Raw genomic sequence first — 24701 nt, 5'->3', positions numbered from 1 at the left:
GTAGGTGCCCATTAAATATTTATTGCAGGAATGAATAAATATAATTGGCCATGAGGTAAAATTAGTCCTCACTGGAAAAAAGCCCAGAGAATAAGGCAGGGACAGGAGCTGGAGCTGTTGGAATCTTGTGAGCTAAAGAATTCTCACAAGCCTCTGGCCCAAGTGGCTTCATCTGGTGTCTGGCAATTTCAGAAGTGGCCATGTTATATATTTTTTTTCTTTAAACATCTCGAATTTGTCTTATAAAAGAAGTCCATGTACATCATAGAAAATTCATAAATTTTTAAAAGGTATGAAAACATTCTAGGGATCCCTGCGTGGTGCAGCAGTTTAGCGCCTGCCTTTGGCCCAGGGCGCGATCCTGGGGACCCCGGATCGAATCCCGCATCGGGCTCCCGGTGCATGGAGCCTGCTTCTCCCTCTGCCTGTGTCTCTGCCTCTCTCGCTCTCTGTGACTATCATACATTAAAAAAATAAAATAAAATAAAATAAAATTTAGAAAACATTCTGAAGCCACCCACAATCCAGTGGGTTTTTTTTTTCTTTTCTTATTGGTACCTATCTATACTTTTGAAATTAGAAGAAAATGGTACATGCCATATTAAAAATCATCCGTAATTCAAAGATTTCTCAACGCTTCTCTTCGCATGCCTACGTTTTCGTTGATATAGTGTAATATTGTGAATTCTCTGCTCACATGTTTCCTTAAAGTCCTGAGCATCATTTCCGATGGCTTCATGGTAATAGCACCTTTGCCACTCCCTCATTATGGACGCTTAGGCTGTTTCCCTTATGCTTTCTATTACACATATCGCCGTCGTGAGCATGACTGCTTACGCACTTTTAATCTGCATTTATCTCCTTGGGATAGAGTACCGAAAGTGGAATTGGTCTGTCAAAGAGAATAAAAAGCTCTTTCAACTTCTTGAAACGCAGGCCAAAATATTTTGTAGAAAAGTTTTCAGCGATTTATACTGGAAGTCACTCGCTTGCAGTGAGCGTTGTAGCTGCCTCTGCAAAGGGGAGATAGCCCGCAGGCATCCGGGCCTCCCTGGCCGGGCGGAGCGTCCACAGGTTCTCCGGTGGTTCCGCCTCGGCCACCCCTCGCCGCCGCCGCCGCCGGGAAGGCGTCCGGCCTGTCTCCTAATTCAGTTCTTCCTTTCTTGATGGCCCAGGGATGGAGGATGGTAAAGGCAGTGGGGGTGGAGGTGGATTCTCAGGTTTGAGCAAAGAAGGCCCTGTCCACAAGCACCCAACACTTGGAGGTCCCTCCCGGAAACATCCACCTGGTCCACCCAAGGTGAGCTTCCAGAGACGGGCAGGATGGAGGAGGAGGCGGCGGCGGGAGAGCAGAGGCGGCTCCCCGCGGGAGGGCCGCGGCCCCTTTAAGGCGCAATCCGGGACTTGGCCCTTTAAATCTGTGTCAGTTTCCCCTGACGTCAGCGGGCGGACCGGCCGCCCTGCTGTTTACCGCCGCGCGGCCCCGCACACCCTCGCCAGCCGCGAGCCCCGGGGCCGCCGCGGCCGCCCGCCCTTAAAGGGCCCGCGCCCCGCCAAGCGCGCCGGCCGCGCGGCCACCGGCCGCCGCCGCCCTCCCGCCCCTCGCCCTTCGCCCCTCGCCGACCGGCGCCCTCCCTCCGCGGCCGCCCCCGCCCCCGCCCCCGCCGCCGCCGGCCCCGCCGCCGCCCCTCCCTCCCCGCCGCCGGCGTCTCCCGCCTCCCGGCAACCGGCCGCCGCCCGGCCCGCCCGCCCGCCCCGGCCCCCGCCCCCGGCCCCCCCGGCCCCGGCCCCGGCCCCCGGCCCCCGGCCGCGCCGCCCCCCGCGCCCCTCCCCGCCGGGCCCCCGCGAGCGCCGCCGCGGCTCCGGGGAGGGGACGTGTCCTAATCTCGGGCCGGGGTTAAAGTTCTGGTCCTGGTGAGATGCTGGAAGCTGCGGCCGCAGCCGCCGCCCGCCCCGGAGCTGTCCCGCCGCCCGCCGCCCCCGCCGCCGCCTCGCCGGGGCCATGTTCGCGCCGGCCCTGCCCTTCGTGGCGCTCCTGGTGGCCTCGGCCGGCGGCCGCCCGGGGGCCCTGGGGCCCAAGAACGTCTCGCAGAAAGACGCCGAGTTCGAGCGCACCTACGCGGACGAGGTCAACAGCGAGCTGGTCAACATCTACACCTTCAACCACACGGTGACACGCAACCGGGTGAGGGCGGGGGGGCCGGGGGGGGCCCGGGGACCCCCGCCCCCCGCCCCCCGCGCTCCTGGAGCTCCCGCGCGGCCGCCGCCAGAGCCGTCTGCCCCGAGTTCCTGTTGGCCCCTCTCCGCCTGCCCCCTCCCCGGCACCCCGACCCTGACAGCCCCGGGCCTGGGTGCAGGCGGAGCAGGCCGGCCCCTGGGCTTGGCCCCGACAACCCCGAGAGGAGCCAGGCCGCCAGGAGGCTCTGCCCGGCCGAGTTAAGGCCGAGGCCCCCCGGGAGGTGGTGCAGACCTCCCAGCTCCCCGCCCTCCCCCGGCCTTGCACACCGTCCAACGTGGTGGAGACAAGACCCAACTTCAAGCTGGATGGGAGGAGAGAGGAAGTTTCCCTCTGGGGAATCTGCCTCACCCTGACTTTCTCTTTCATTCCCCCCCAGCATGTGTCAAACGTGGTTGTAGCTAGATCCACAGTCTAGACCTCGGGCAGAGCTGAGATTTGGAGAACTCAAGCCGCCCGGCACTATCCCCGCTGCCTGGAGCTCTCCAGGATTGGATTTACTAAGGCGTGGGACAGCTGAGCCTGGGAGCCTGATTATTTTGCAGAACGGGCAGAGATTTGCCTCCGGTGACAGGCCAGGGTCTGCCTTCAGAGCCTGTGTCTCTGAAGTGTGCTTTCCTCCTGCTTAGAGCCCTTTCTTCCTTCTCCCCATCCCTGGGGTCAACCTGAGACTTACGGTCTCTACCCCTCTGGGAAATGCTGCCCTAGGGTGGGGGTCTCAGCAGCACAATAACAAGCATCACCAGGTTTGACTCTCTTGAAGCTCCCACCGTTCTGTATACTTTGCTCCATGCGTGAAGAGTGAGAAGGTGTGCATCGTACAGAGGGCACGTTGGGGCTCAGCGGTGTGAAGTGACTTTTCAGCAGCGCTAGCTAGCCCTTGGTCAGATCGAAGGGTAGAGCTTGGCTTTCGTACTTTTCAACAATCTCTGTTTCCCCACAACCCTCCTGGCTCTGGTCCCCAGATTGGGGGATGGGAATTGTTGAATGGGAGCTTCCTGGCTCACAAGGAAGAAAACTGAGGAACCCTTCTTGGTCTCCTGTGGCCCTGTGCGTGTATATCCTGTGGACGTGGATAGGTGTGGGGCATCCTGGGGATGCCTGAGGTCTCCCTTATGTTTCCTGTTGGGAAGTGAGGCCTTCAAGTTGGCGGGGGTCCCGTTGTCCTGCACATACCTACCTGCCAGCCAGGATGGGGCCTCGTCCAGGGACCCCTCCTGGAACTCAGGGCAAATCCCTCCTGCAGACTGGGCCTGCTCTGGTGGAAGAAGGGGCGCAGCTAGCTTCCCAGCCTGACTCAGATGGGGTCGGGGTTGGCACGATGAAGGGCAGCGCTCACTGTCTCTGGAGCCATGTGTCCCAGGCAGTGGAAGTAGAGTCCCCACAGGCTTGACTGAGGGTTGTTTCCACGTTATTCTCCAGACAGAAGGTGTGCGTGTGTCCGTGAATGTCCTGAACAAGCAGAAGGGGGCTCCTTTGCTGTTTGTGGTCCGCCAGAAGGAAGCTGTGGTGTCCTTCCAGGTGCCCCTAATCCTGCGAGGGCTGTGAGTAGGACATGGGGATCAGGGAGGGGGGTAGGCCGAGGCCAGGCCATGCCCAGAGCCTCCCCCAGGGCCTCATTTGGGGCCTCAGACCACCCAGGAGCCCCTCCGTTTCTCTCCCCCATTCCCTGAACCAGGGGGCTGCTCAGTAGCCAGGCCAGACAAGCCTGGAGCTTGTCAGCCCAGCCAGGGTAGGAGTGGGGAGAATGGAAACCAGAGAAGAAGAACTGGGGCCTTGCTCCCTTGGCCTGGCTTACCGGCAGGCGCAGTGCTAACGTCCCCTTTCTGCTTTGGGCTGTAGGTATCAGCGCAAGTACCTCTACCAAAAGGTGGAGCGAACGCTGTGCCAGCCCCCCACCAAGAATGAGTCTGAGGTCCAGTACTTCTACGTGGATGTGTCCACCCTGTCACCAGTCAACACCACATACCAGCTCCGGGTCAGCCGCATGGACGACTTTGTGCTCAGGTCGGCAAGGGAGATGCAAGGGGACCATGGGACTGGCCTCCTTGCCAAGCTCCAGGAATGACCGTGGGGGTGGGCTCTTCTCCCTCCAGGACTGGGGAGCAGTTTAGCTTCAACACCACAGCAGCCCAGCCCCAGGTAAGATCTCTCATGTCAGCTGCCCTCTGGGAGGACAAGTGGGGACACGGGAACAGGAGTGGTCGGCAGACTCTGCTGGGAGTCTCCGGTTGGCTGTACCCTCGCCATGGAGAGACTGTTGGGAAATAGGAGCTCTGGCCCTAAGGTGGTAAGGGACCAGCAGCACGGCAAGTGCAGAGGCATGGGGTCTGGTGGCCACCTTTTCTCCTTGCCTCTTGGACACTCTCCTGGGTGCCGAGGTGAGGTTGCAGGGGACGATATAATAGGGTTGCTTGGGGTCAGGGTCTTTCTTCCCAGAGAGTGTCCACTGCCCAAACCTGAGAGGATTCACACTGTTCCCTTGTAGAGGGACAGAGAGGGATCCCTGGGTGGCGCAGCGGTTTGGCGCCTGCCTTTGGCCCAGGGCGCGATCCTGGAGACCCGGGATCGAATCCCACGTCGGGCTCCCGGTGCATGGAGCCTGCTTCTCCCTCTGCCTGTGTCTCTGCCTCTCTCTCTCTCTCTGTGACTATCATAAATAAAAATTTAAAAAAAAAAAAAAAAAAAAAAAAAAAAAAAAAGAGGGACAGAGAGAGCATCCTCATGAGATGGGACTCTCCCTGCCCTCCTGTGCCCTCAGTACTTCAAGTATGAGTTCCCGGAGGGAGTGGACTCGGTGATTGTCAAGGTGACCTCCAACAAAGCCTTTCCCTGCTCAGTCATCTCCATCCAGGATGTCCTGGTAGGTTGCCTGCCCTTTTTGTCCTCTGCTGAGGGTAGCAGGGCTGCTCAAGAGGAGGCCCAGGGCCCGGGTCCTGCCCATATGCCTCTCCCTCCCACCTCTGTAGTGCCCTGTCTATGATCTGGACAACAACGTAGCCTTCATCGGCATGTATCAGACTATGACCAAGAAGGCCGCCATCACTGTGCAGGTAGGAAATGCGCATGGCCCCGTGGGAGATGGGCCAGGGGATGAGCTTTCCAAATCCTTGCCCCTTTACCCCTGCCCCATTCCTACCCTACTGATAAGACCAAGTCTTGGCCTGCCAGTCCCTGAGGGTTGGGACCCTCTGATATATGCGACAGTTCAACCATCATCCCGATCACCAGGAGGGGTAGGAGAGAGCAGAATACCCTTTCTGGCTGTCAGTTCTACTTCATTCACCGTAATGATAGCTGAGAGAGGGGAAAGGGCCCCGGCTGATGCTGTGTGGCCCGTGGCAAAGGCTAAAACCTATGCTGGGGGCAGGGAGTGTAGCGCCATGTGATCCCCCCACAAGATCCAGTCTCGCACCTCAGGAGGCAGCGAGGCCCCTCCCCCTTTCTCCCGGCTGATGCCCAGACTGTAATCGGGCACCCATGGGTTCCTTGATGGTGGGTCTTACACACATTCGCTCACCTGGCTGTAGCGCGGAGTCATGGTTTGGGCTCTGGCTGTACCACTTACTGGCGGTATAACCCTAAGGCCCAGTAGGGATAATGATAGTACTTATCTCATAGGAATCTTTGTGAGGGCTAAGTAAAATTATGTGTGTATTTTGATGATTGATTTTGATGGTGATTGATGATGACGGTTTTATCATCATCATCATCACCGTCATCATCCTGCAGCGCAAAGACTTCCCCAGCAACAGCTTTTACGTGGTGGTGGTGGTGAAGACTGAAGACCAGGCCTGTGGGGGCTCCTTGCCTTTCTACCCCTTTGTAGAAGGTACACCGTGTGCCCTGGGCCTGGCTAGGGGTGGTGGGGAGGGCTTGGCCACTCCCTGGGAAGTAGAAGAACCTGTGTGTGGCTGATGGGTGGATCTGAGATGGAGGGCTTGGGCCCCAGACTCTCCCAGGCCCGGTCCCACAAACTTCAGCGAAGCTCTAGGCAGCCACTTGTTTGACATTTTGTTTCCAGATGAACCGGTTGATCAAGGGCATCGCCAGAAAACCCTGTCAGTGGTGGTATCTCGGGCAGTCACGTGTGAGTGTGGGTGGCTGAGTGGCTCTTCCTCTCAGACCTGGGGGAGGAGAGGGAGTGTTCTCTGAATGGGAAGGGTGATGGAGGCCTACAGGGCACACTGATGGGGGAGGAAGGGGGAGTGCTCTTGGCAGTGTTCACGATGGGAGGGCCAGGAGGTGGGTCCCAGTGTGATGTGGTGGTGCAGAGTCAGTGACCAACACTCTGAAGTACTGAGTTCTGGTTCTCTTTTCGCCCCTTATGAGCAGTGTAATCTCACTATTGCCCTGTCTCTATGATAAAAGCCTCAGCTTCCCTGTCCCTATAATAACAGGCAGTAGGGTCTGTCCTGGTAGTCTCACCAAGTTGTGCGGTTTAGCACAAAATTAGCAGGAAAGTGTTAGGCCCCTTAGTCACACTCGATAAATATTTGCTGAGTGATTAGATGGAACCCTTTGTAAACTGGAATACATAAGCTGGAAAAAATAAGGGATTGTGATAGGAAGAAAAAGAAGCTTGCCTCTCCTGTATGGTTTCTTTATTCAACAAATATTTATCGAGCACCTCCTTCATGCCAGGTGCTACGCTCTGGCTGTAGTCCTCAGAGAGCTCCTGAAGGACAGGAGCCTCTCTGTGCAGGGTGCTGAGAGCTCCAGTGGGCAAAGGACAGATCACTGGAAGCACAGGACAGAGAAGCTTTCCTAGAGGACACAGCCCCTGAACTGTGCTTGTAAGGACAGTGTGTTTGAAAGCAGGATGGAGTTTTCAAGGAAGAAGCAGAGGAGAAAATTCTAGCAGAGGGAGCAACATGAGCAAAGACAGGAATCACGTCAGAGTTTGGCATATCTGGGGGAACGGCCTGTTGTTCACCCCACGAGGTTACTGCATCTGAGGGAAGGAGAGGGGAGAGCTCAGGCTGGGCCCCTGTGTGCCGTGACTCGCAGCCTTGGCAGGATTTGATGTGCTCATCCTGCTTCCCTCCCCACAGCTGAGGCCTATGTTGGCGGTATGCTCTTTTGCCTGGGCATATTTCTCTCCTTCTATCTGCTGACTATCCTCCTGGCCTGTTGGGAGAACTGGAGGTAAAGGCGGGCTGCTGGGCTTCCCCCTGTTCTGGGGTGGGGCAAGCAGGGGAGCCTGCCTGGCAGGATCTGAGCCAGCCCAGGCTAGTGCTCTGCACCATCGTGGGGCATAGGAGGTCGGTGGTCCCTGGGCCTCTCCTCTGGAAACCAGCCCCTCCCCTCAACCTTCTCCCCAAGCAGGGAAACCCCACACTACTCCCCAGCCTGGGAGGAGCCTTAGGTCACAGATGGAGGGCAGGGTTAGGGGATGGAGAGGGTGGAAGGCAGGCCAGCCGTCCAGGCAGGACCCTCTTCCTGCCCCTCTGGTTTGCCTCTGGATTCTGTTCCTGCAGGCAGAGGAAGAAGACGCTTCTGGTGGCCATGGACCGAGCCTGCCCAGAAAGCGGTACCTCCAGAGGGCGTGGGCAGGGAGGGCAGAGTATGCTTTGTGCTTTGGTGGATGGTTCCCTTGGGGGCTGGAGGGGGAGAGGCCAGCTGGGGGCTTCTGGATGTTCAGATTGGGAAGAACACTCTACAGATGGAAATGGGGCCGGGATTGTGCCCGGACCACCCTGATATGCCCATCTTAATGGCTGCCGCTTGATTCATTCTCTGGGGCTAGCTACACTGTCTGTCTCGGGTGAGGAGCTCACAGTCTGGGGCATTATTAACCTTTCATTCTCTCTCCTTTTCTTCCAACCTTCCTTCTCTCTGTCCTCCCTCCTGCTTGGGACCTTCTCTCTCAGCCTCTCTCCTTGGTAAGCTCCAGGTGCTGTGGGCAGAGGAGCTGGAATCCAGAATGGGGGATGGAGGGGACACACTGGGGTGTCGGGGTGGGACCTGGGCAGGCCGGAGCTCGCTGTCCTCGCTGGTAATTGAGATGCATCGCTTCCTTGACCTTTCTGTTTCTGTAGAGAGGACAAAGGACAGTGAGGGTTTCCTTTGGGACCCGCGTGGGAGGTTGGGGCACGGCTGGTGGTGGGAGCGCAGTGTGTTTGTCAGGATAGGTGCTTATTCTCTGCTGCTGCCATGGCCCTTCTGTGTCTTTCCTCTCCTTGGCTTGGCCACACCCTGTTTCCAGAGTTGATGGGACCTTGATTTCTCATTGCAGGTCACCCCCGGGTGCTCGCCGACTCCTTCCCTGGCAGCTCCCCTTACGAGGGCTATAACTATGGCTCCTTTGGTACGTGTCAGCACCGGTGGTCATGCCTGCCCACTCACAACCCGGTCACCTCGATGGGTGGCCGAGTGGCAGCGGGCCTCTCCCCCGCCGCCCACCCCCCCCAGCATCCCCGTCCCCTCGCACCTGCCTCACCACTCGCCGTTCCCCACAGAGAACAGCTCGGGGTCTACGGACGGCCTGGTGGATAGCACGGGCACCGGGGACCTCTCCTACGGCTACCAGGGTGAGTATGCCAGGCTGGGCAGAGCCAGGCGGTGCAGGGCTGGAGCAGGCTAGGCGAAGTGTGGTGAAGGGCACTCGCCTCTTCTGCCAGACGCTGGAGCCAGGAATGGGGCTGCTGCCTCCCTACCCCTCTCCTTTTTTCTTCCTTCCTCCTTGGCCCCACTTCCTGGTAACTTTCCCTTTCCTTTGAAGGGCACGACCAGTTCAAGCGGCGCCTCCCCTTTGGCCAGATGCGGCAGCTGTGCATTGCCATGGGTAGATGTGGGGAGGGGGGGGCGCTGCTCCGCCAATCAGCTCCTGCCAGGGCAGTTGACTGGAGCCGGTAGGCTCCAGGGCCAGAGAGATGCTTTGTGCATGGCTTTCCCATCTAATGCCAATAATTGCCCGCTCTTGTGTCTTTTGAGATAAGCAGGCACTGGCTTTAATGCTGGTGGGCTGGCACCCCAACTCCCCCCAGGCCAGATGTTCTGGTTGGCTGTCATGTTTGCCAGCACCCATGTTCCCTGGCCTGCCAGGGTAGGGCTCATGGGCACAGGTGTCACATCCTGGCCTCTGGGGGCTTCGGTCAGGCAAAGTCATAGGAGGAAGCTTCTGAAGGCACAAGAGAAGAACAGGAGCAGGTGCTCTTCCTAGAGGCAGCCTGTCCTCCTTGCCTGCGCCCCCAGAGCCCACTGGGTCTTCACCCAGTGGGGGCCAAGCCAGTGTCCTCTCAGAACCCACACGGCCGGGCATCTAATCAGCATGACTTCTGCCGAATTCAGTCCTTGTTGCTTGTGTCGGGGGCCCAGGTCTGCTCAGCGTCCTGGCCTGGAAGTCCTACTCAGTGAGGGGGCAGGGCTGGAGCAGTCCCTGTTTGGTGGCCTCTTCCCAGAACCCACCCTTGTTCCCCTCAAGGACTTAGGAGCATCCGATACCTCTTCCCTGGGCCTGAGCCCGCCTCTGCTCCTGCTCTGAGCCCACAATTTGCCTCTTCCCACTGCCCAGTAATTGTGACAATTGCCCCAGGGGGTGGGGACAGATCTTATGTTCTGTGCCTCTTGGTTAACTCTTCCTCCCCGCCACCCCAGATCGTTCCCTAGACCCTGTGGGCACTCGGCCACGCCTGGACTCCATGAGCTCTGTGGAGGAGGACGACTATGACACGTTGACTGACATTGATTCGGACAAGAATGTCATTCGCACCAAGGTCTGATGCCATGGGGGCTGGCCCTAGTCATGGGTTTCCCATGGGAAGCAGATTCTGTGTTTGGGCCCCCACACACCTCCCTGTGGGGTGACATTGTAGGAGAACAAAGGGACAGAGCTGAGTTGGGGCAGGATAGATTCTAGAGGAAGCTGACTCTATTCCCGGCCCTTCCAGTCTGATGGTCCGTAGCAAGGGGCTGACCTGGAGCCACCTGCCCTGCGGTGCGGGACTGTGGCCTGCGGGAGGGGTGGGGGGCCTTCGCTGTCCTCCTCTAACCTGGGCAGCAGGGGCTTCTCCCAGGGGGCAGCGGGAAAGCAGGGCTCACTGCAGCTTCTCCCCAGCAATACCTCTACGTGGCTGACCTGGCCCGCAAGGACAAACGCGTCCTTCGGAAAAAGTACCAGATCTACTTCTGGTGAGTGGGCGGAGGGGGCCGGGCTTCCTCCCTGGTGGGGTGGGGTGGCGGTGGCAGGTTTCGGGTGCCACCTCCTCACCGCTGTCCTTCCTCTCCTCAGGAACATCGCCACCATCGCTGTCTTCTATGCGCTTCCGGTGGTGCAGCTGGTGATCACCTACCAGACGGTGAGGGGCAGGGCTGGCTCTCCTGGGGCCCCTGCGGAGCGCCCTTGCCCATCTGGGCCGCGGCCCCAAGTGCAGAGCTTCCCGGCCTGGGGCTCAGGAGTGAGCACAGGTCTTAGGTCACAGGTCCTGGGTCCAGATCCTAACTCACCCTCACCAGCTGGGTGACCTGCAGCAAGTCACTGAGGCTCCCTGAAAAATGGGGCAGCACAGTAGCAATGACGACACCGTCCCCGGCTCATTGCAGGGTTCATGCAACAAGAGCCATGGGACTTTGTAAGTGTTGGTTTCCCTTCCCCTTTCTCTGTGCTGTGAGGCAAGAACCTCTGTCGCGGTCATGCCTCATGATTTCTGACTCCACCTAGTGAGGGGGCCAGTGACTGTGGGAAAGAAGCCTGGCCTGGCATACGGATGCACACACGTGCCCGTTGTGTGGGACTTTCCTGTCCTGCCGGCTGGGACTGGGTGGTGTGGCAGGGCTGGAGCCTGGCTCCCTCTCACCTAGGCTCTGGGCTGAGCCAGGTGCATCAGCAGCCCCTCTGTGCTCCTGTGCCCTGCTGCAGGTGGTGAACGTCACAGGGAATCAGGACATCTGCTACTACAACTTCCTCTGTGCTCACCCACTGGGCAACCTCAGGTGGGGATGGTTTGGGGTGAGCTAGGGCTGGGACAGGGGCTCTGCCAGTAATGCCCCAGGGTGGGGGGGGGGGCAGAAGAGGCCAGAGTGCAGGGCCAAGGCAATGCGCCCTGTGTCACCCCTTCCAGCGCCTTCAACAACATCCTGAGCAATCTGGGGTACATCCTGCTGGGGCTGCTGTTCCTGCTCATCATTCTGCAGCGAGAGATTAACCACAACCGGGCCCTGCTGCGCAATGACCTCTACGCCCTGGTGAGAGAGCACCTGCCCACCGATGCCTCGGCGCCAGGCTCTTCTAGCCGGAGTGCCCAGCCCTGCCCAGCCCATGAGCCGCTCCATACCTCTCCCCTCCTGCCCGTCCTTTGGGTCCCTTCCTCCCTCCCACCTCACCTCCTCTTTCCCTTCCCTTCTCCCCAATAGGAATGTGGGATCCCAAAACACTTTGGCCTGTTCTATGCCATGGGCACAGCCCTGATGATGGAGGGGTTGCTTAGTGCCTGCTATCATGTCTGCCCCAACTATACCAACTTCCAGTTTGGTGAGTGGGGCCTCCTTCCCTGGCTGCACCTGTCTGAGGTCCTCTACCATCCCCATGTCACCTGCAGGGATCCCCCAGGACTCAGCCCTGTGGGAGACGCCAGGGTTGGGGTTCCTGTGTGCATACACATCCTAGTTTCTAGAAAGGATGCAGCTGGATGCTATTGCATTTATCCATTTAGTGTTTTCCATGGAAAGCCATGTGTAAACTGAGAAAACGAATATCACTGAGATGTGGTCCCTGACCTTAGGGTGCTCAGGCTACATTGTCCTTGTTGTCAGGGGAGGTCAGATTGGGTGCCAGCCAGTGGGGTGGCAGTGTGGTGTCACAGTCACATGTCAGTGTGATGACATTCGAACTCCAGGTCAGGGGCTGGAGTTCTGGTGTCAGCCCACCAACGGCTCGCTCGTGGCCACGAGAAGGCCTTGGGGGCTCCCTTGGATTGTCTGGGCAGGGAGTTCCATGCTGAAGTTCAGTGGATGCATTTGTAGCTCACGTTCATGCCCCCAACCCAGACACGTCGTTCATGTACATGATTGCCGGGCTGTGCATGCTGAAGCTCTACCAGAAGCGGCACCCAGACATTAACGCCAGCGCCTACAGCGCCTACGCCTGCTTGGCCATCGTCATCTTCTTCTCCGTGCTGGGCGTGGTGAGCCCCTGGCCCCTTGGGCCTGCCCCATGTTAAAGTATTAAAGGTGCACACATGTGTGTGCACATGCAGTCCCTCTGCCCCCCCAGAGGAGAGATCCCTGCTCGTTCCCTGATGTGCCATCTCTGGGCTCCTGGGAGAGCCGCGATCCTCCGGAGAAAGGGCGGGCTGTGGGAGCTCCTCTCAGCACCTCCTCAGCCCTGTCCACTGTGGCCCCTGACAGGTCTTCGGCAAAGGAAACACAGCATTCTGGATAGTCTTCTCGATCATTCACATCATTGCCACCCTGCTCCTCAGCACACAGCTCTATTACATGGGCCGCTGGAAGCTGGGTGAGGGCATGCCCAGGGCAGGGCGGGGAGGTGGGGGGTGCAGCTGGGCCCCAGGGAGTCAGGGGACCTGGACTCACAGCAGACTCTGGGTTCTGCTCTCTCGCTGGGGGCACTGGGAGAATCACCGAGTGAGGAATGAGATGAGGGTTGGCATAGCTGTGCCCTCTGAAGGCCTGGGGTCCTCTGCGGGCGTGGGCCAGGGGACGGGGGAAGGGATCCCAGGGCCATCAGCACTTCTCCTTCTTGCAGACTCCGGGATCTGCCGCCGCATCCTCCACGTGCTCTACACAGACTGCATCCGGCAGTGCAGCGGGCCCCTCTACGTGGTACTGGCCCAGCTCCCCAGCCCTCTGCCATCTGCTCTCTTCCCTCGGCTGGTGGGGGGGTGCGGGGACATAGCTGAGAGCCCAGGGGAGGGCGGGGACTGGCTGATCTGGGCCTCCTTCCACTTTTCTCCCTGTCTCTCTTCCCCTCTCTCAGTCCCCGTGTCTCTGCTTCCCTCCAGGACCGCATGGTGCTGCTGGTTATGGGCAACATTATCAACTGGTCGCTGTGAGTCTGGCCATTGTCTGCGGTAGCCTGGCTGGGCAAACAGCGGGGGACTTGGCCAGCCATTGGCTGCCTGGGGGGCCACGGACACATTCTAAGCTTCAGGCGTGAGAAATGGGGGCTGAGGAAAGAGATGTTGGCACCGGGGGTTCTGGAATTTCTGTGGGCCTCTGAACCCAGCCTCACTTCTTAGTAGCATAACATGGGGTGAAGGAGAGCCCTTTCCTTGCCCTTGGCTTCCCCTGCTTCACCAGCTCTTCTTTCCTTTGCCAGAGCTGCCTATGGGCTCATCATGCGCCCCAATGATTTCGCCTCCTACTTGTTGGCCATTGGCATCTGCAACCTGCTTCTCTACTTCGCCTTCTACATCATTATGAAGGTGAGTGGGGATGGCTGAGCCTTCTCTGCCAGCAGGAGGAGATTGGCACAACCTGCTTCAGGGTAGCATTGAGAGGCAGTGGGAATTTTTTTGTTCGTCTCATGCTGATGCAGTTCGAGGAGGGGAGAGGCTAAAGTCTCTTGCCTGTACTCCAGCTGTATCCAGAGACTCATTCACTGAGCCCCTTAAATATGCAGAGAACAGCCCATGACACTGGTAGCGCTGCAGGCTGCAGTTGGGAAGAGCCCCATGCGGTGTAGAGGGGTTGAGGGGGACTCACCAGGTCTGCACAGCCTGGGGCCTCCGAGGGCCGGGCACTTCCCAGGGACCCTCCTGCCGTCCAGGGTGAGAGGAGCCGTGCACAAGGAGAGCCCCCTGGCCAGTGCAGGTTGATAGCACGGGGCTGTGGGCACATGGAGGCCTAGCCAGGGCAGACATCAAGGGTGAGGACCCCAGGCTGCTGGTGTGGGACGAGTGGGCTGTGTAGCTCCGGCAGGTGATGGTGTGAATCTAGGAAGGCTTCCTGAAGGATCCGTCCCATATGCTGAGAAGTGGCATGAAGGACAGGCTGGGAGACGGGCTGGGCCAGGGCCCAGCCCTCAGACTCCTCTTCTCTCTCACCAGCTCCGCAGCGGGGAACGGATCAAGCTCATTCCCCTGCTCTGCATTGTCTGCACCTCTGTGGTATGGGGCTTCGCACTCTTCTTCTTCTTCCAGGGACTCAGCACCTGGCAGGTGAGTAGTCCTGCCGAGAGGGTGAGGGAGTCAGCCACAAGTTTGTTGTGAGCCAACAAATGGCCACTTCTCTTTACAAACTCATTTGTGAGTACCGGCCATGCCCTTTCGCAGCTGCTTTCTCCCTTAATATTCCTGAAGTCCCCATTTTACATATGAGGCAGCTGAAGTTCACAGAGGCCAAGGGAACTGCCCAAGGTCACATGGCCAGCCAGTGGCATAGCTGGGGTTTGAAGCCAGAAGTGCCCGGCTCTCCCCTCAGCCTTGTAGGCACCTGCCATGAATCAGGTTTCAATTCTATGATGAGAACCAAGCCTGGCATGGTCCTCTGCCTTTGAAGTACTTTAATCTAGCTCAGGAGAGAGACCATCAGTTCCTAGACTACTCTTTGCAATATGATCCACAAGGTGAAGGGCATAGGCAAGACAGGAAGGGGACATGGACATGAGGGCAGAGGACACAGGAGGTCCAGGAAAGCTTCCTGGAGGAGGTGGACCTTGCTCATGGTCTCAAAGGCCCTGGGCGATGAGAAAGGGCCCCGTGGCCTAGCAATGCTGCGACCGGAGTAATGACTCAAAGGCAGAACTAATCGAGGCAGATTTGGGGTCAACAAATATATGAATCTGGGAGCCAAGTGAAGACTGTGAACCCCTGAGGTCAGGATAGTTCTTGTCATATCAGTGGCCTCAGCATGTGGCAGAGACGGTCCCCAGACATAGTGGTGTCCGGTGAGTGTTTGTTGGGTAGGGATCATGGGTGAGCACGGAGGACCCCAAGTTTCCTAGGATGTGGCCCACATCATGGTTCCTGTTGTGGGGGGGGGGTGGATGGGGGTTACCTGCTAGTAATGCTTTGGAGAACGAGTGAGCCTGGAGGAGCAGATTGGAGCAGGGGGCAGAGTCCAAGACAGGGACCCAAGTTAGGGGGCATCTCAAGGTGATCTCAACCCTCTGCTGGTGTGAACAGCAGAAGAATCCAAGGCATGAGGGTAAAAGTGAAAGGAAAGGGCAGAAGCCAGCATCCTCTGGGGGAAATCTGTAACAAAAGCCAGTTCTTAGATGTGGGAGAGGACGGTGAGGATGAGTCAGAAGGAGGATGCTCTCGTGCCTGGTGCCGGGAGCACAGCGGCCGAGGGAGCCGCGGGCGGGTCTGGCCCCGGGCCTGGGTGGGCGGCATCCACAGGCAGCTCTCTGTTCTTCCCCAGAAAACCCCCGCCGAGTCACGGGAACACAACCGCGACTGCATCCTCCTGGACTTCTTTGACGACCACGATATCTGGCACTTCCTGTCCTCCATTGCCATGTTTGGGTCATTCCTGGTCCGTGAGACTGTCCTGCCCAAGCAGGGGGTGGGGTGGAGGCCGAGGTTGGCCACCGGCCTGGGCCTGACTCCACGTCCTTCCCCAGGTGTTGCTGACACTGGACGACGACCTGGACACCGTGCAGCGGGACAAGATCTACGTGTTCTAGCAGGAGCTAGGCCCCTTGCTTTACTCATGGGGCCCCAAGGCCTCCTGCCACTTGCCTGGAGCCTCCATAGCTCTGGGGGTGTGAGTCCCCAGCCTGCGGCCCAGGGTGGGTGGCAGCAGGACAGCGAGGTCTAGGCCAAGCCTGGCCTGGGACAGTCATGGCGGGGGCCTTGAGCCTTGCAGCTGCTCTCTGCTGGGGAGGAGGCCTGCTCCCCCCACACCCCAGATGTTGGCCAATTGCTGCTGCTTCTCAGTGTTGAGGGCCTCTCACGGGCCCTGCTGTTGGCTCTCCATTTGTCCCTCTGCAGGACGAAGGAGCGAAGTGTTGCCCTGCCCATCTCACTGCCTCGCACTCTGTCCGTCCTTCCCCTCCCCGGAGCCTGCACCCCAAGCCCTTTCTTCTTCCCGAGCTCCAGTCCAGGCCTGGTTGGGCCTGATTCTCCGTCCTGTACCAGGGCCCCACTGCTCTTTGGGGCTGTACGCGACTGCCATCACTGCCCATTCCAGTCAGGATGAGATGCGGGTGTAGGATTGTGGAGGCTGGCCGGCTGGGGCCAGGCTTTTGGTGCTAAGGCCTAAGAGGGGCTTCAGGCAGTGGTGCCTCCTCCCTCTGACCTGTGCTTGGTACTGGCTCTGTAGTCAAAGGGTCAGCCTGCATGTGAGGGTCGCCTTGATCTGAGGGGCTGAATTCAGAGGTCAACTTCCTATCCCGTCAGCCCCCGGACTGATGTGGGCACCACGATTGGAGGGAAAGATCAATTCGCCCCTTTCCTTTTCTTTCCGGCCCTCGGCCCTGCCAAGCCCCAGCTGGGGGCCTCTCAGTGCCATCGACGCTGTCCAAGAATGTCCAGGGGCGAAGGAGGGGGCCCCAAGGCGCCCGGCTCCTCCTGCCTCCTCACAGCTGTGGGAGCCCCAGTGCCTATCTTAGAAGGAGGCTCAGGAAGGGACACGCTCTGCCCCCGCTGTCCCCGGACCAGCCTCACTCTAGGACGCAGGGCTGGCTTCCGTGTTTCTGTCCGTCTTCGGCCAAGTTCTGTGTTAATCACACACACGTATATACGTAGGAGACTTCGGCCCCTGGCCGCTCTGGCCCTTGGGTCCCCATCACCCTACCTGGTCCGGTCCAGATGCCAAGATGGGGGAGTTCAGGTCGGGCTCCGGCTCGGGGACGGGTGTGTGTTTTGTTCTGCCCAACTTGTTTTTATAGCTCTCCCTGGGGCCACGGGGAGGAGGGGGATCTGGATCTTTTTTCAGAACTCCGTTTAATGTCTGTCTCCATGCTATGGTTGCATTTCTGTTTTCTATGAATGAGTCTGCATTCGATTAAAGAAACAACCAGACGCAGTTCTTGGTCCCCCGTTTTCTCCCCCTCGTCGGGGTGGAAGTGCTGAGAAGGAGGGGTGGGACAGGCCCTCCGTTTCTCGCTTCCTCTGGTCTGCCTTTCTTTTTTTTTAAAAGATTTTATTTATTCATGAGAGACACAGAGAGGCAGAGACATGGGCAGAGGGAGAAGCAGGCTCCATGCAGGGAGGCCGATATGGGATTCGATTCCAGGACCCCAGGATCATGCCCTGAGCCAAAGGCACATGCTCAACAGCTGAGCCGCCCAGGCGTCCCTCCCTTTCTCTTTTCAACAAAGTAGAGTCCCCCTTGCCTTCCCCTGTGTGCCCTCGAGTAGCCCATGTTAAGGCTCTCCTTCGAGCAGCTGCGTCAGTCCTGGAGGCCCTCCCCAGGGCCTGCTGCGTGCCAGGCACGGTGCTGGGCAGAGAGTATGCAGTGAATGAGCCTCAGCAATGCCATCCCCCCGCTGAGATCCCTGCCCCCCGCCCTTGCCTGGAAAATGGCAGCAGCCTCTGCCCACTGAGCCCCTCACCCGCACGTCAGGCCGGCTTCGTGTCTGACCTGAGCGTCTCCCAGCTTGGCTGCACGTGCAGCCTGTGCCCGCCGACCTGACTTGAGTGGCCAGGAGAAGGCAGGCCCAGGCTGGGCTGGTTCTCCGGGAACATGATGGTGATGTACGCTGGGTAAGTGCGCGCAGGTGGCAGGCAGGCTCCCAGAAGAGAATTTTGAAACGACCCTAGAAAGTTGACTTGGTTCCAACAGGCCTAAGAGCCCAAGATTGGGGGGTGGGGGGCAGGCCCTGGTGAACTGAGAACTAACGGGCGGTGTGCTGCCCTCTAGCGGAGGCCGGCCCGCTCCCCGCTCTTCCCGGCAAACACCACTGGGGGCCACTGCAGCTCTGCGTTTCGGGCTGGGCGTTAGGCTGCAGGTGGTGGGCGTCCCCCTCACCCCCAACCCCCAGGCCTAGTGCCCCTCTCCAGGAGGGTGTCCCGTGGGCGGTGGAGAGTGTTAGCTCCTCCCTGCCCGGCCGCCCAGGGAAAGCGGTGGGTTGGTGCCGCAGCGGGCAGCCCACGAGGCCCTGCGGGGAGTCTCACCTTCCACCCTTCCCCAGACCCAAGGCCAGGTGCGAGCCACCTATGAGTGGGTCTCCTCCCTGGAGTGATAGCGCCCAGTCCGGTCTCGGCGGGGGGGTGTAGGGGGGGCTGTTCCGTCGGGAGGGAGGGAGCGCAGCAGCTCTGAGCCTCCCACCCAGTGCTGCCCAGCACCCGCCTTAGAAACCCTCTAGAGGGGATCCCTGGGTGGCTCAGTGGTTTGGCGCCTGCCTTTGGCCCAGGGCGCGATCCTGTCCCTGGATCGAGTCCCGCATCAGGCTTCTGGCATGGAGCCTGCCTCTCTCTCCTCCTGTGTCTCTGCCTCTCTCTCTCTCTCTATGTCTATCATAAATAATAAATAAATAAATAAATAAATAAATAAATAAATAAATAAATAAATAAATACTTAAAAAAAAAAAAAAAAGAAAAACCCTCTGGATAGGGGCCAGGGCCTCGGTGCTGCCGCCCAGAGCCACCCTGGCTAAAGCATGGCACTCCAGACTGCACCTGAGCGGGGTGCCACCCCTGAAGGAGTGGGGATGCCAGCCTCTCCCTGCCCCGCAGGGGTGGCAGGGACCTCCAGCTGCTCCCACTCATGATCCCCGCGTGGCCTGCGTTAGTTGCACCTTGAGCCTGTTTCTTCATCTGAAAAGTGAGGTTAGTCCTTACGTTCCCACGCCGCTGTAGCCCCCAGTGAGAGCCTTTGCAAGGCATGTGCCTGGCGCGTCTGGGTCCTCGTGGAGGGAGCTCCTGTCTCCAGCTGGAGCAGAAACCTCCGGAGGACGAGGCGGCTGGCCAGTCCCCCACAAGCCTCGGGGAGGGATCCCCAGCTCCTTCTCCCTCTCTCAGGCCAGACCCCCTTGAATTTCCCCTCCCCTCGGGCCAGACCCCCTTGAATTTCCCCTCCCCTCGGGCCAGACCCCCTTGAATTTCCCCTCCCCTCGGACTCGGGGGCAGGGAGCAGTGAGGAAGGAGCAGCCCCAAGTCCAGACAGCGGGAAGGCCTTCGTGGTCCTGTCCATAAAAGGCTTTTCCCGGCGCTTCCCCGCGGCAGCACGCCCCGCCCCGCCCGCTCCATCTCCAAAGCACGCAGAGAATGTCTCGGCAGCCCCGGCAGACTGCCCCGACTTGGTGTCTTTCCCCAAATATGGAGCCTGTGTGGAGTCACTGGGGGGGCCAGGGGTGGGAGCAGGCTGGGTTCTTCTGGCAGGGAGGGGGCTGAGGGGTGAGCCAGCGGGGGAGGCTGACATCACCGCGGCAGCGGCCCTTTAAACCCCCCACCCAGCCAGCGCCCAGTCCTGTCTGTCCAAGTTCAGACACGAGAGCTCTTTGCCTCCTGCGAGCCCGAGGAACCCCTGTAAGTGCATGGATCCCTGGGGCAGGAGGGAAGGTGGGCTAGGGCCTGACAGTAGCAGGGGGTGTGCTCGGGATGGGGCTCTGGGGGGTCCTGGTCTCCAGCTCCCTGGCATTCCTGATCTCCAGATGGGGAGGTGCTCCTCCTTGATGGGGGGATGAGGCTGCTAGAGCCCCATATCACTGGGACTGGGCAGCCCCAGGCTGCTTGAAATGTTTAGGGTGACTCGCTGATGCAGAGGGATTGATGGTGAAAACCTGGCGACTGGAGTGCGAGGGAGGTCCCCGGGCTCAGGCCTCATCACGGCTATGGGGTGATGGGCTTGAGGTGTTGACACATCTTGGAGTGTGTCAGAGCTTAGACACAAGGCTCTGTTTGGTGTCCATCTAGGAAGACGCCCAGGGAGGCCAGGAGGTGTGCAAGTACACCAGTGCCCGAGAGCAGTGTCCCGCGGGAGCATACCCAGGGCCTAAGCAGCATAGGAGAGGCCCTGGGGAGCCACTGAGGCAGGCGTGGCAGGGGTCAGGGACCTGCAAGAGCTGCTTTGCTGGATGCATGGCTCCTGCCATCCTCAGAAAGTGTGAGGTGACCCCGCTGCTGGCAGAGGGGTGAGCGGTGGGCACTGCAGGAGCCTTGCTTGGGCCCTTCCTGAAGGATCTAGCTGGTTCCCCTCAGTGGTTACTATCCAGAGGATAGCAGTACATAGGGTCCCTCTTCTCTGTCCTCCGAATTTAGATGGGCCCTGCCTCCTGCCATGCTTGCTCTTATTCGCTGTGTTTTATTTCCAGGAGAGAGGGGGCCCGGGGTCCTAGAGACGCCCTGGTTCTGCTAGCTTTTTTGCATTCCTGCTGGGAGCAGGTGCTCGCTGCCCCTTCACAGCTGGACTTTACTCTCTGTCTTAGGGGAGGGGAAGCTGACAGGAGCCACAAGGCAGGAGGGTCAAAGTGGAGGCTGTCCTGCCTCTCTTGTCCCGAGAGGCTTTATCTAGAAAGGCCTTCCCCTCTTCCTGTCCTCTTCCCAGCAGCAGCAAAGTGGGACTGGGGAGGTCTCGGTCAGAGGACTAAGAGGGATTTCTCAGAATCCTCCACTTTCAAACTCTTCACCAGGAGGGAAAAGGTGGGGTGGGGTGGGTGGGGTGCATTTCATCCCCCTCCCTGTTCTAAGCAAAACCCAAATACTGTCTCTAGATCTAGGAGCTGCAACTTCATGTACTTGTCACCATGAGCCTTGACAGCTTAACTGTCTGCTCTGAATCTCCTAGACTGAAAACTGGTGGGGTCGGGAGGGCCCTCTGCTTCCACAGTCTGGGGGGGAGGGAAGGTGGGGTGGGGAGTACCAGGGGGGGCAGTGTGGAAGGTGGTGGGTGCCTGGACCACAGGGGTGCATGCCGCCCGCCTGGGCTGGTGGGGTCAAGGCTGAGCTGGGTCGGGATGAAGGCTGCATCCAAGTCACCTGGTCCCTGCTGACCTGTGGGGCTCCTGGGCTAGTCTTTTGCCCTCCAGTGGCTGGGAAGCAGGGAAGCAGGTGTGAGACACACAGCAGGGTGGGGAAGGGAGGGACTGGCTGTTCGTAGAGAAACAGAGAAGAGACTGCTTTTGGGTTCTCTGGCTGGTGTCAACTGGGTGGCCCAGCCCTCTGGGGCTTGCGAGTATGAGAGAAGCGAGTTGCCCAATAGCTGGAATTTAGATGAGTCCATCTCGTGCTCTTTGTCTCAACCTTTGTTGTTCCCTCAGGGGATGACTTGGAGGAGGAGTGGAGGCTGGGGTGGGAAAAACAGTTTTTGTCCGTGGCGCAGGCGCAGGCTCAGGCTCAGGCTCTCCCCGTCACCACCAGGAGGCGACTCTGGGAGGGAGTCACAGACAGTGCTCCCTGAAGGCACAGCCCTCTGACATAGGGAACGTCCTGGTCCTCATCTGGGCACAGATGGGGAACTTGAATGCAGGACAGTTGTCAGCTGTGGGGCGAGAAAGAGTAGGGCAGCTCACTCTGCTTTCCGCAGTGGTGAGTGGGAGAGGGTCTGATTCTGGTGAGAAGGAGTCAGAGGAGTGTGCTGACTACCATCCTCAGCCGGGGGTCTCCCTCCCCACCTTTGACCTCTCCAGGGCCAGGCAGTGGCTCTGGCCTCATTTGGTATCTTTCTCGGAGGGCTCTTCCAGTGAGCTCTGGGCACCACCGCAGACTGATACCTGGAGCCAGGTCACATTCCTCTTGAGCAGCCACGTCTGCCCAGAGGCCTACCTTACAGGCCCTGCTCCTGCAGCCTTCCCCCCACATTATGGGGCTATCCCGAGCAGGGCCGCCTCAGGCCTCCAGGACGGCAGCTGCTGCTGCTCTGCACAGGGAGGGGCTCCCCATGCTCTGGCTGGCAGATTCTTGGCTCTGGGATATCCCTGGAGGACTCTGGCTCCTAGGGCTCAGCTACTACAGTGGCGGGAGCCTGAGGGCACAAGGGAAAGTCGATGGATGGGTCCATCAGTCCTCTCCCTCTCTCTCTCCTGGCCCACTCGAGGAAGTGCAGCTTCTCGGCCAAAGGCTCTTGGGTTTTGCTGGCTTCCTAGACCTTACCAGGGGTGGAAGAGTTCGAGCCTCTTCAGTAGCTACAGGCCAGAGGCTGAGCTGACCTGGCAAAGAGCTGGTTTTGGGAGTTACAGCTTCGGGGCTAGAGGATAAAGTGGAGGGAGAGGTAAGGTAACTGTAACTTAAGGCAGAACCAACAGATCACCTCACGCCCTGACTGGACAAAGAAACCTGCTGCCTTATTTTGTGGGGCAGTGTGGCCTCCTCTGGAAGGCATTTCCAGTGCCTCTGTGGCCAATTTTGGCAAAGAAAGAATACTCTAGACCAGCGGTTGTCAAACTATGGCCCCTATGCTAAATGCAGCCTGCTGTTTGTTTGTGTAAATAAAGTTTTGTTGGCTCAAAGCCATGCTCACTTGTTTATGTTTTGTCTAAGGCTGCTTTCGTGCTACAATGGCAGAGACCATATGTCCTGCAAAGCCTGAAATACTGTCTTCTTGTTCACAAAAATCGGTTTATCGACCTTCGCTCTAGACTTCCAAAGATTCCACAGATCTCCTGTGTCTCTGGTCCCTAAGTTCAGAGAGGCTCCCTGGACTTAGGGGAGGAGCCTGGCCCAGACGGGCAGTGTCATGAAAACAAAATGAGGAAACAAGGGGAGGTCAATAAATGTCTAGGATGGATGGGTGCTCCCCGCCCCGCTCCACTGCGTCCACCTGGAAGGCGGAAGGCCTGCCTGGCACAAGTGAAAGCAGAGTTGTTCTCTGAGCCTCTGACCGCCTCCCTTCTCTGGCCTGTGCCCCTTTAGCTCCTACAACATGGCCAACAAGGGTCCTTCCTATGGCATGAGCCGCGAAGTACAATCCAAAATTGAGAAGAAGTATGACGAGGAGCTGGAGGAGCGGCTGGTGGAGTGGATCGTAATGCAGTGCGGCTCCGACGTGGGTCGCCCGGACCGTGGGCGCCTGGGCTTCCAGGTCTGGCTGAAGAACGGCGTGGTGAGTGGCACCCTGGGAAGGGGGGCTGGGGCCTTGGCGCCCTGCTGGAGTGGCGGGGTGGGCCCCCCGAGCTGAGCGCCAAGCTGCCTGTGTGCCCCGCAGATTCTGAGCAAGCTGGTCAACAGCCTGTATCCGGACGGCTCCAAGCCGGTGAAGGTCCCCGAGAACCCTCCGTCCATGGTCTTCAAGCAGATGGAGCAGGTGGCTCAGTTCCTGAAGGCAGCGGAGGACTACGGGGTCACCAAGACGGACATGTTCCAGACCGTCGACCTCTATGAAGGTACAGAGAGAGGAAAGGGGTGGAGGGGGCAGGGGAGGGCAGAGGCTGAGGCAGGGGGGCCGAGGACGGACGGAAGCACGGCAGCTCCAGCTCTGCTCGGCCGGGGCGGGATGTGCCCAGAGGACACCAGCCATCCGCACGGGGGCGGGGGCGTCCCGGGACCAGCCCCCCTGGGCGGCGCGTTTTCTGAGAGGTGGGGTGGGCCCTGCCGTGGAGCCCTGTATGCGCCATCCTTAAGTCCATCCCCATCCCTTTCTTTCTTCTCGCAGGCAAAGACTTGGCGGCCGTGCAGAGGACCCTGATGGCCCTGGGCAGCTTGGCGGTGACCAAGAATGATGGGCACTACCGTGGAGACCCCAACTGGTTTATGAAGTATGTGGCCACAGGGGTTCCTTGTGCCCTAAGCCCATGTCCGTGCGGGGGTGGGGGGGAGGGGGGCGGCCGGGGGCGCACCGCCAAGGCCGGGGAGGTGGGGAAGCGGACATTCGGGGGGTACGAAGCGAAGGCTAGGCTGGGGGAGCGTGGGTCCCTGCTACTTGCCAGGCTCCGTGGCGCATGGGACAAGCTCGGTGAAGGGAGCAGGAGCAGTGGGGCGGGGGCCATGGGATCGGGCTCGGAAGCACAGAGGCAACAGAACTCCGGTGGAAGAGGTACAGCCTGAGTCTCTGTCCTGGCTTCCCACTTCCAGGAAAGCCCAGGAGCATAAGAGGGAATTCACGGAGAGCCAGCTGCAGGAGGGAAAGCACGTCATTGGCCTACAGATGGGCAGCAACAGGGGGGCCTCCCAGGCTGGCATGACGGGCTACGGACGACCCCGGCAGATCATCAGTTAGAGGGAGGGGGCCAGGCCCCCGCTCTGCCCCTCCCCAGCTCGTCGGCCGCAGCCATCCTGCCTCGCCTGCCTCACCCACACCTGTGTGTTCCTTCAGCCCCGGCCAAGCTTCGAGGCTCCGTCACTGAGCAAAGGTGACCGCACTTGGGCAGCTCTCCCCCCACCCCTCAGCCTCAGCCCAACATCTTGCCCCAAAGCACCGCTCCTCCTCCCAGCCCCCTTACCGTCTCCCGGTCTTTCCCCATCTGGGCCAGGCAGCGGGGCCATGGGCTGGGGGGGCCTGGGCGGGGGCAAGTCCACTATCCTCCTTGGCAGCAGATGCCCTTGAAGGAAACCCAGCCCAACCTCCCCCCATTTTTTTTTTGCTGGAATATTTTGGGGGTTGAAATTCAAAAAAGAAACAAATATATACAGCAATCTTTTCTCAGGCCTGGCTGGCAGAGTTTGATTTGCCCTAGTCACTTCTG

At 59.3% G+C, this 24701-nt stretch overlaps 2 protein-coding genes across 10 annotated transcripts; both read left to right on the top strand.

Moving 5' to 3' along the window:
* The first annotated feature begins 1821 nt into the window (after positions 1-1821).
* SIDT2 (SID1 transmembrane family member 2) lies at positions 1822-17167 on the top strand. 9 transcript variants are annotated; one of them, XM_072729722.1, is made up of 28 exons: positions 1844-2185; positions 3659-3780; positions 4079-4243; positions 4333-4378; positions 4998-5099; positions 5206-5289; positions 5969-6068; positions 6261-6326; positions 7291-7384; positions 7717-7769; positions 8110-8121; positions 8475-8546; positions 8698-8769; positions 8961-9023; positions 9836-9954; positions 10296-10369; positions 10470-10536; positions 11097-11170; positions 11299-11422; positions 11591-11708; positions 12224-12360; positions 12584-12692; positions 12942-13018; positions 13198-13244; positions 13515-13620; positions 14245-14355; positions 15560-15673; positions 15762-17167. In XM_072729722.1, the coding sequence occupies exons 1-28, from the start codon at positions 2003-2005 to the stop codon at positions 15822-15824; spliced, it is 2574 nt and encodes an 857-aa protein (XP_072585823.1). In that variant the 5' UTR covers positions 1844-2002; the 3' UTR covers positions 15825-17167. The 9 variants fall into 9 exon arrangements, with proteins under 9 accessions (XP_072585826.1, XP_072585823.1, XP_072585824.1 ...); XM_072729726.1 differs by having other exon boundaries at positions 1982-2185; positions 3659-3757; XM_072729723.1 differs by lacking the exon at positions 8110-8121.
* Positions 17168-19463: 2296 nt separating this feature from the next.
* Positions 19464-24661, top strand: TAGLN (transgelin). The gene is made up of 5 exons (XM_025999171.2): positions 19464-19611; positions 22933-23122; positions 23225-23402; positions 23672-23774; positions 24091-24661. The coding sequence occupies exons 2-5, from the start codon at positions 22943-22945 to the stop codon at positions 24233-24235; spliced, it is 606 nt and encodes a 201-aa protein (XP_025854956.1). The 5' UTR covers positions 19464-19611; positions 22933-22942; the 3' UTR covers positions 24236-24661.
* The last annotated feature ends 40 nt before the right edge of the window (positions 24662-24701 follow it).

Source organism: Vulpes vulpes, chromosome 12 (genome assembly GCF_048418805.1).
Source record: "Vulpes vulpes isolate BD-2025 chromosome 12, VulVul3, whole genome shotgun sequence".
Classification (NCBI taxonomy): Eukaryota; Metazoa; Chordata; class Mammalia; order Carnivora; family Canidae; genus Vulpes; species Vulpes vulpes.
This window is presented reverse-complemented; position numbering and strand designations above follow the sequence as displayed.

What these genes read in the sequence shown, in the direction of transcription:
- SIDT2 (XM_072729722.1), top strand. Translation starts at nt 2,003, where the DNA reads ATGTTCGCGCCGGCCCTGCCCTTCGTGGCGCTCCTGGTGGCCTCGGCC. An exon ending in GGTATCTCGGGCAGTCACGT is followed by an intron (nt 6,327 to 7,290) that starts GTGAGTGTGGGT and finishes CCCTCCCCACAG; the next exon opens with CTGAGGCCTATGTTGGCGGT. An exon ending in CTATACCAACTTCCAGTTTG is followed by an intron (nt 11,709 to 12,223) that starts GTGAGTGGGGCC and finishes CCCCCAACCCAG; the next exon opens with ACACGTCGTTCATGTACATG.
- TAGLN (XM_025999171.2), top strand. Translation starts at nt 22,943, where the DNA reads ATGGCCAACAAGGGTCCTTCCTATGGCATGAGCCGCGAAGTACAATCC. An exon ending in GACCGTCGACCTCTATGAAG is followed by an intron (nt 23,403 to 23,671) that starts GTACAGAGAGAG and finishes TTCTTCTCGCAG; the next exon opens with GCAAAGACTTGGCGGCCGTG. An exon ending in GACCCCAACTGGTTTATGAA is followed by an intron (nt 23,775 to 24,090) that starts GTATGTGGCCAC and finishes TCCCACTTCCAG; the next exon opens with GAAAGCCCAGGAGCATAAGA.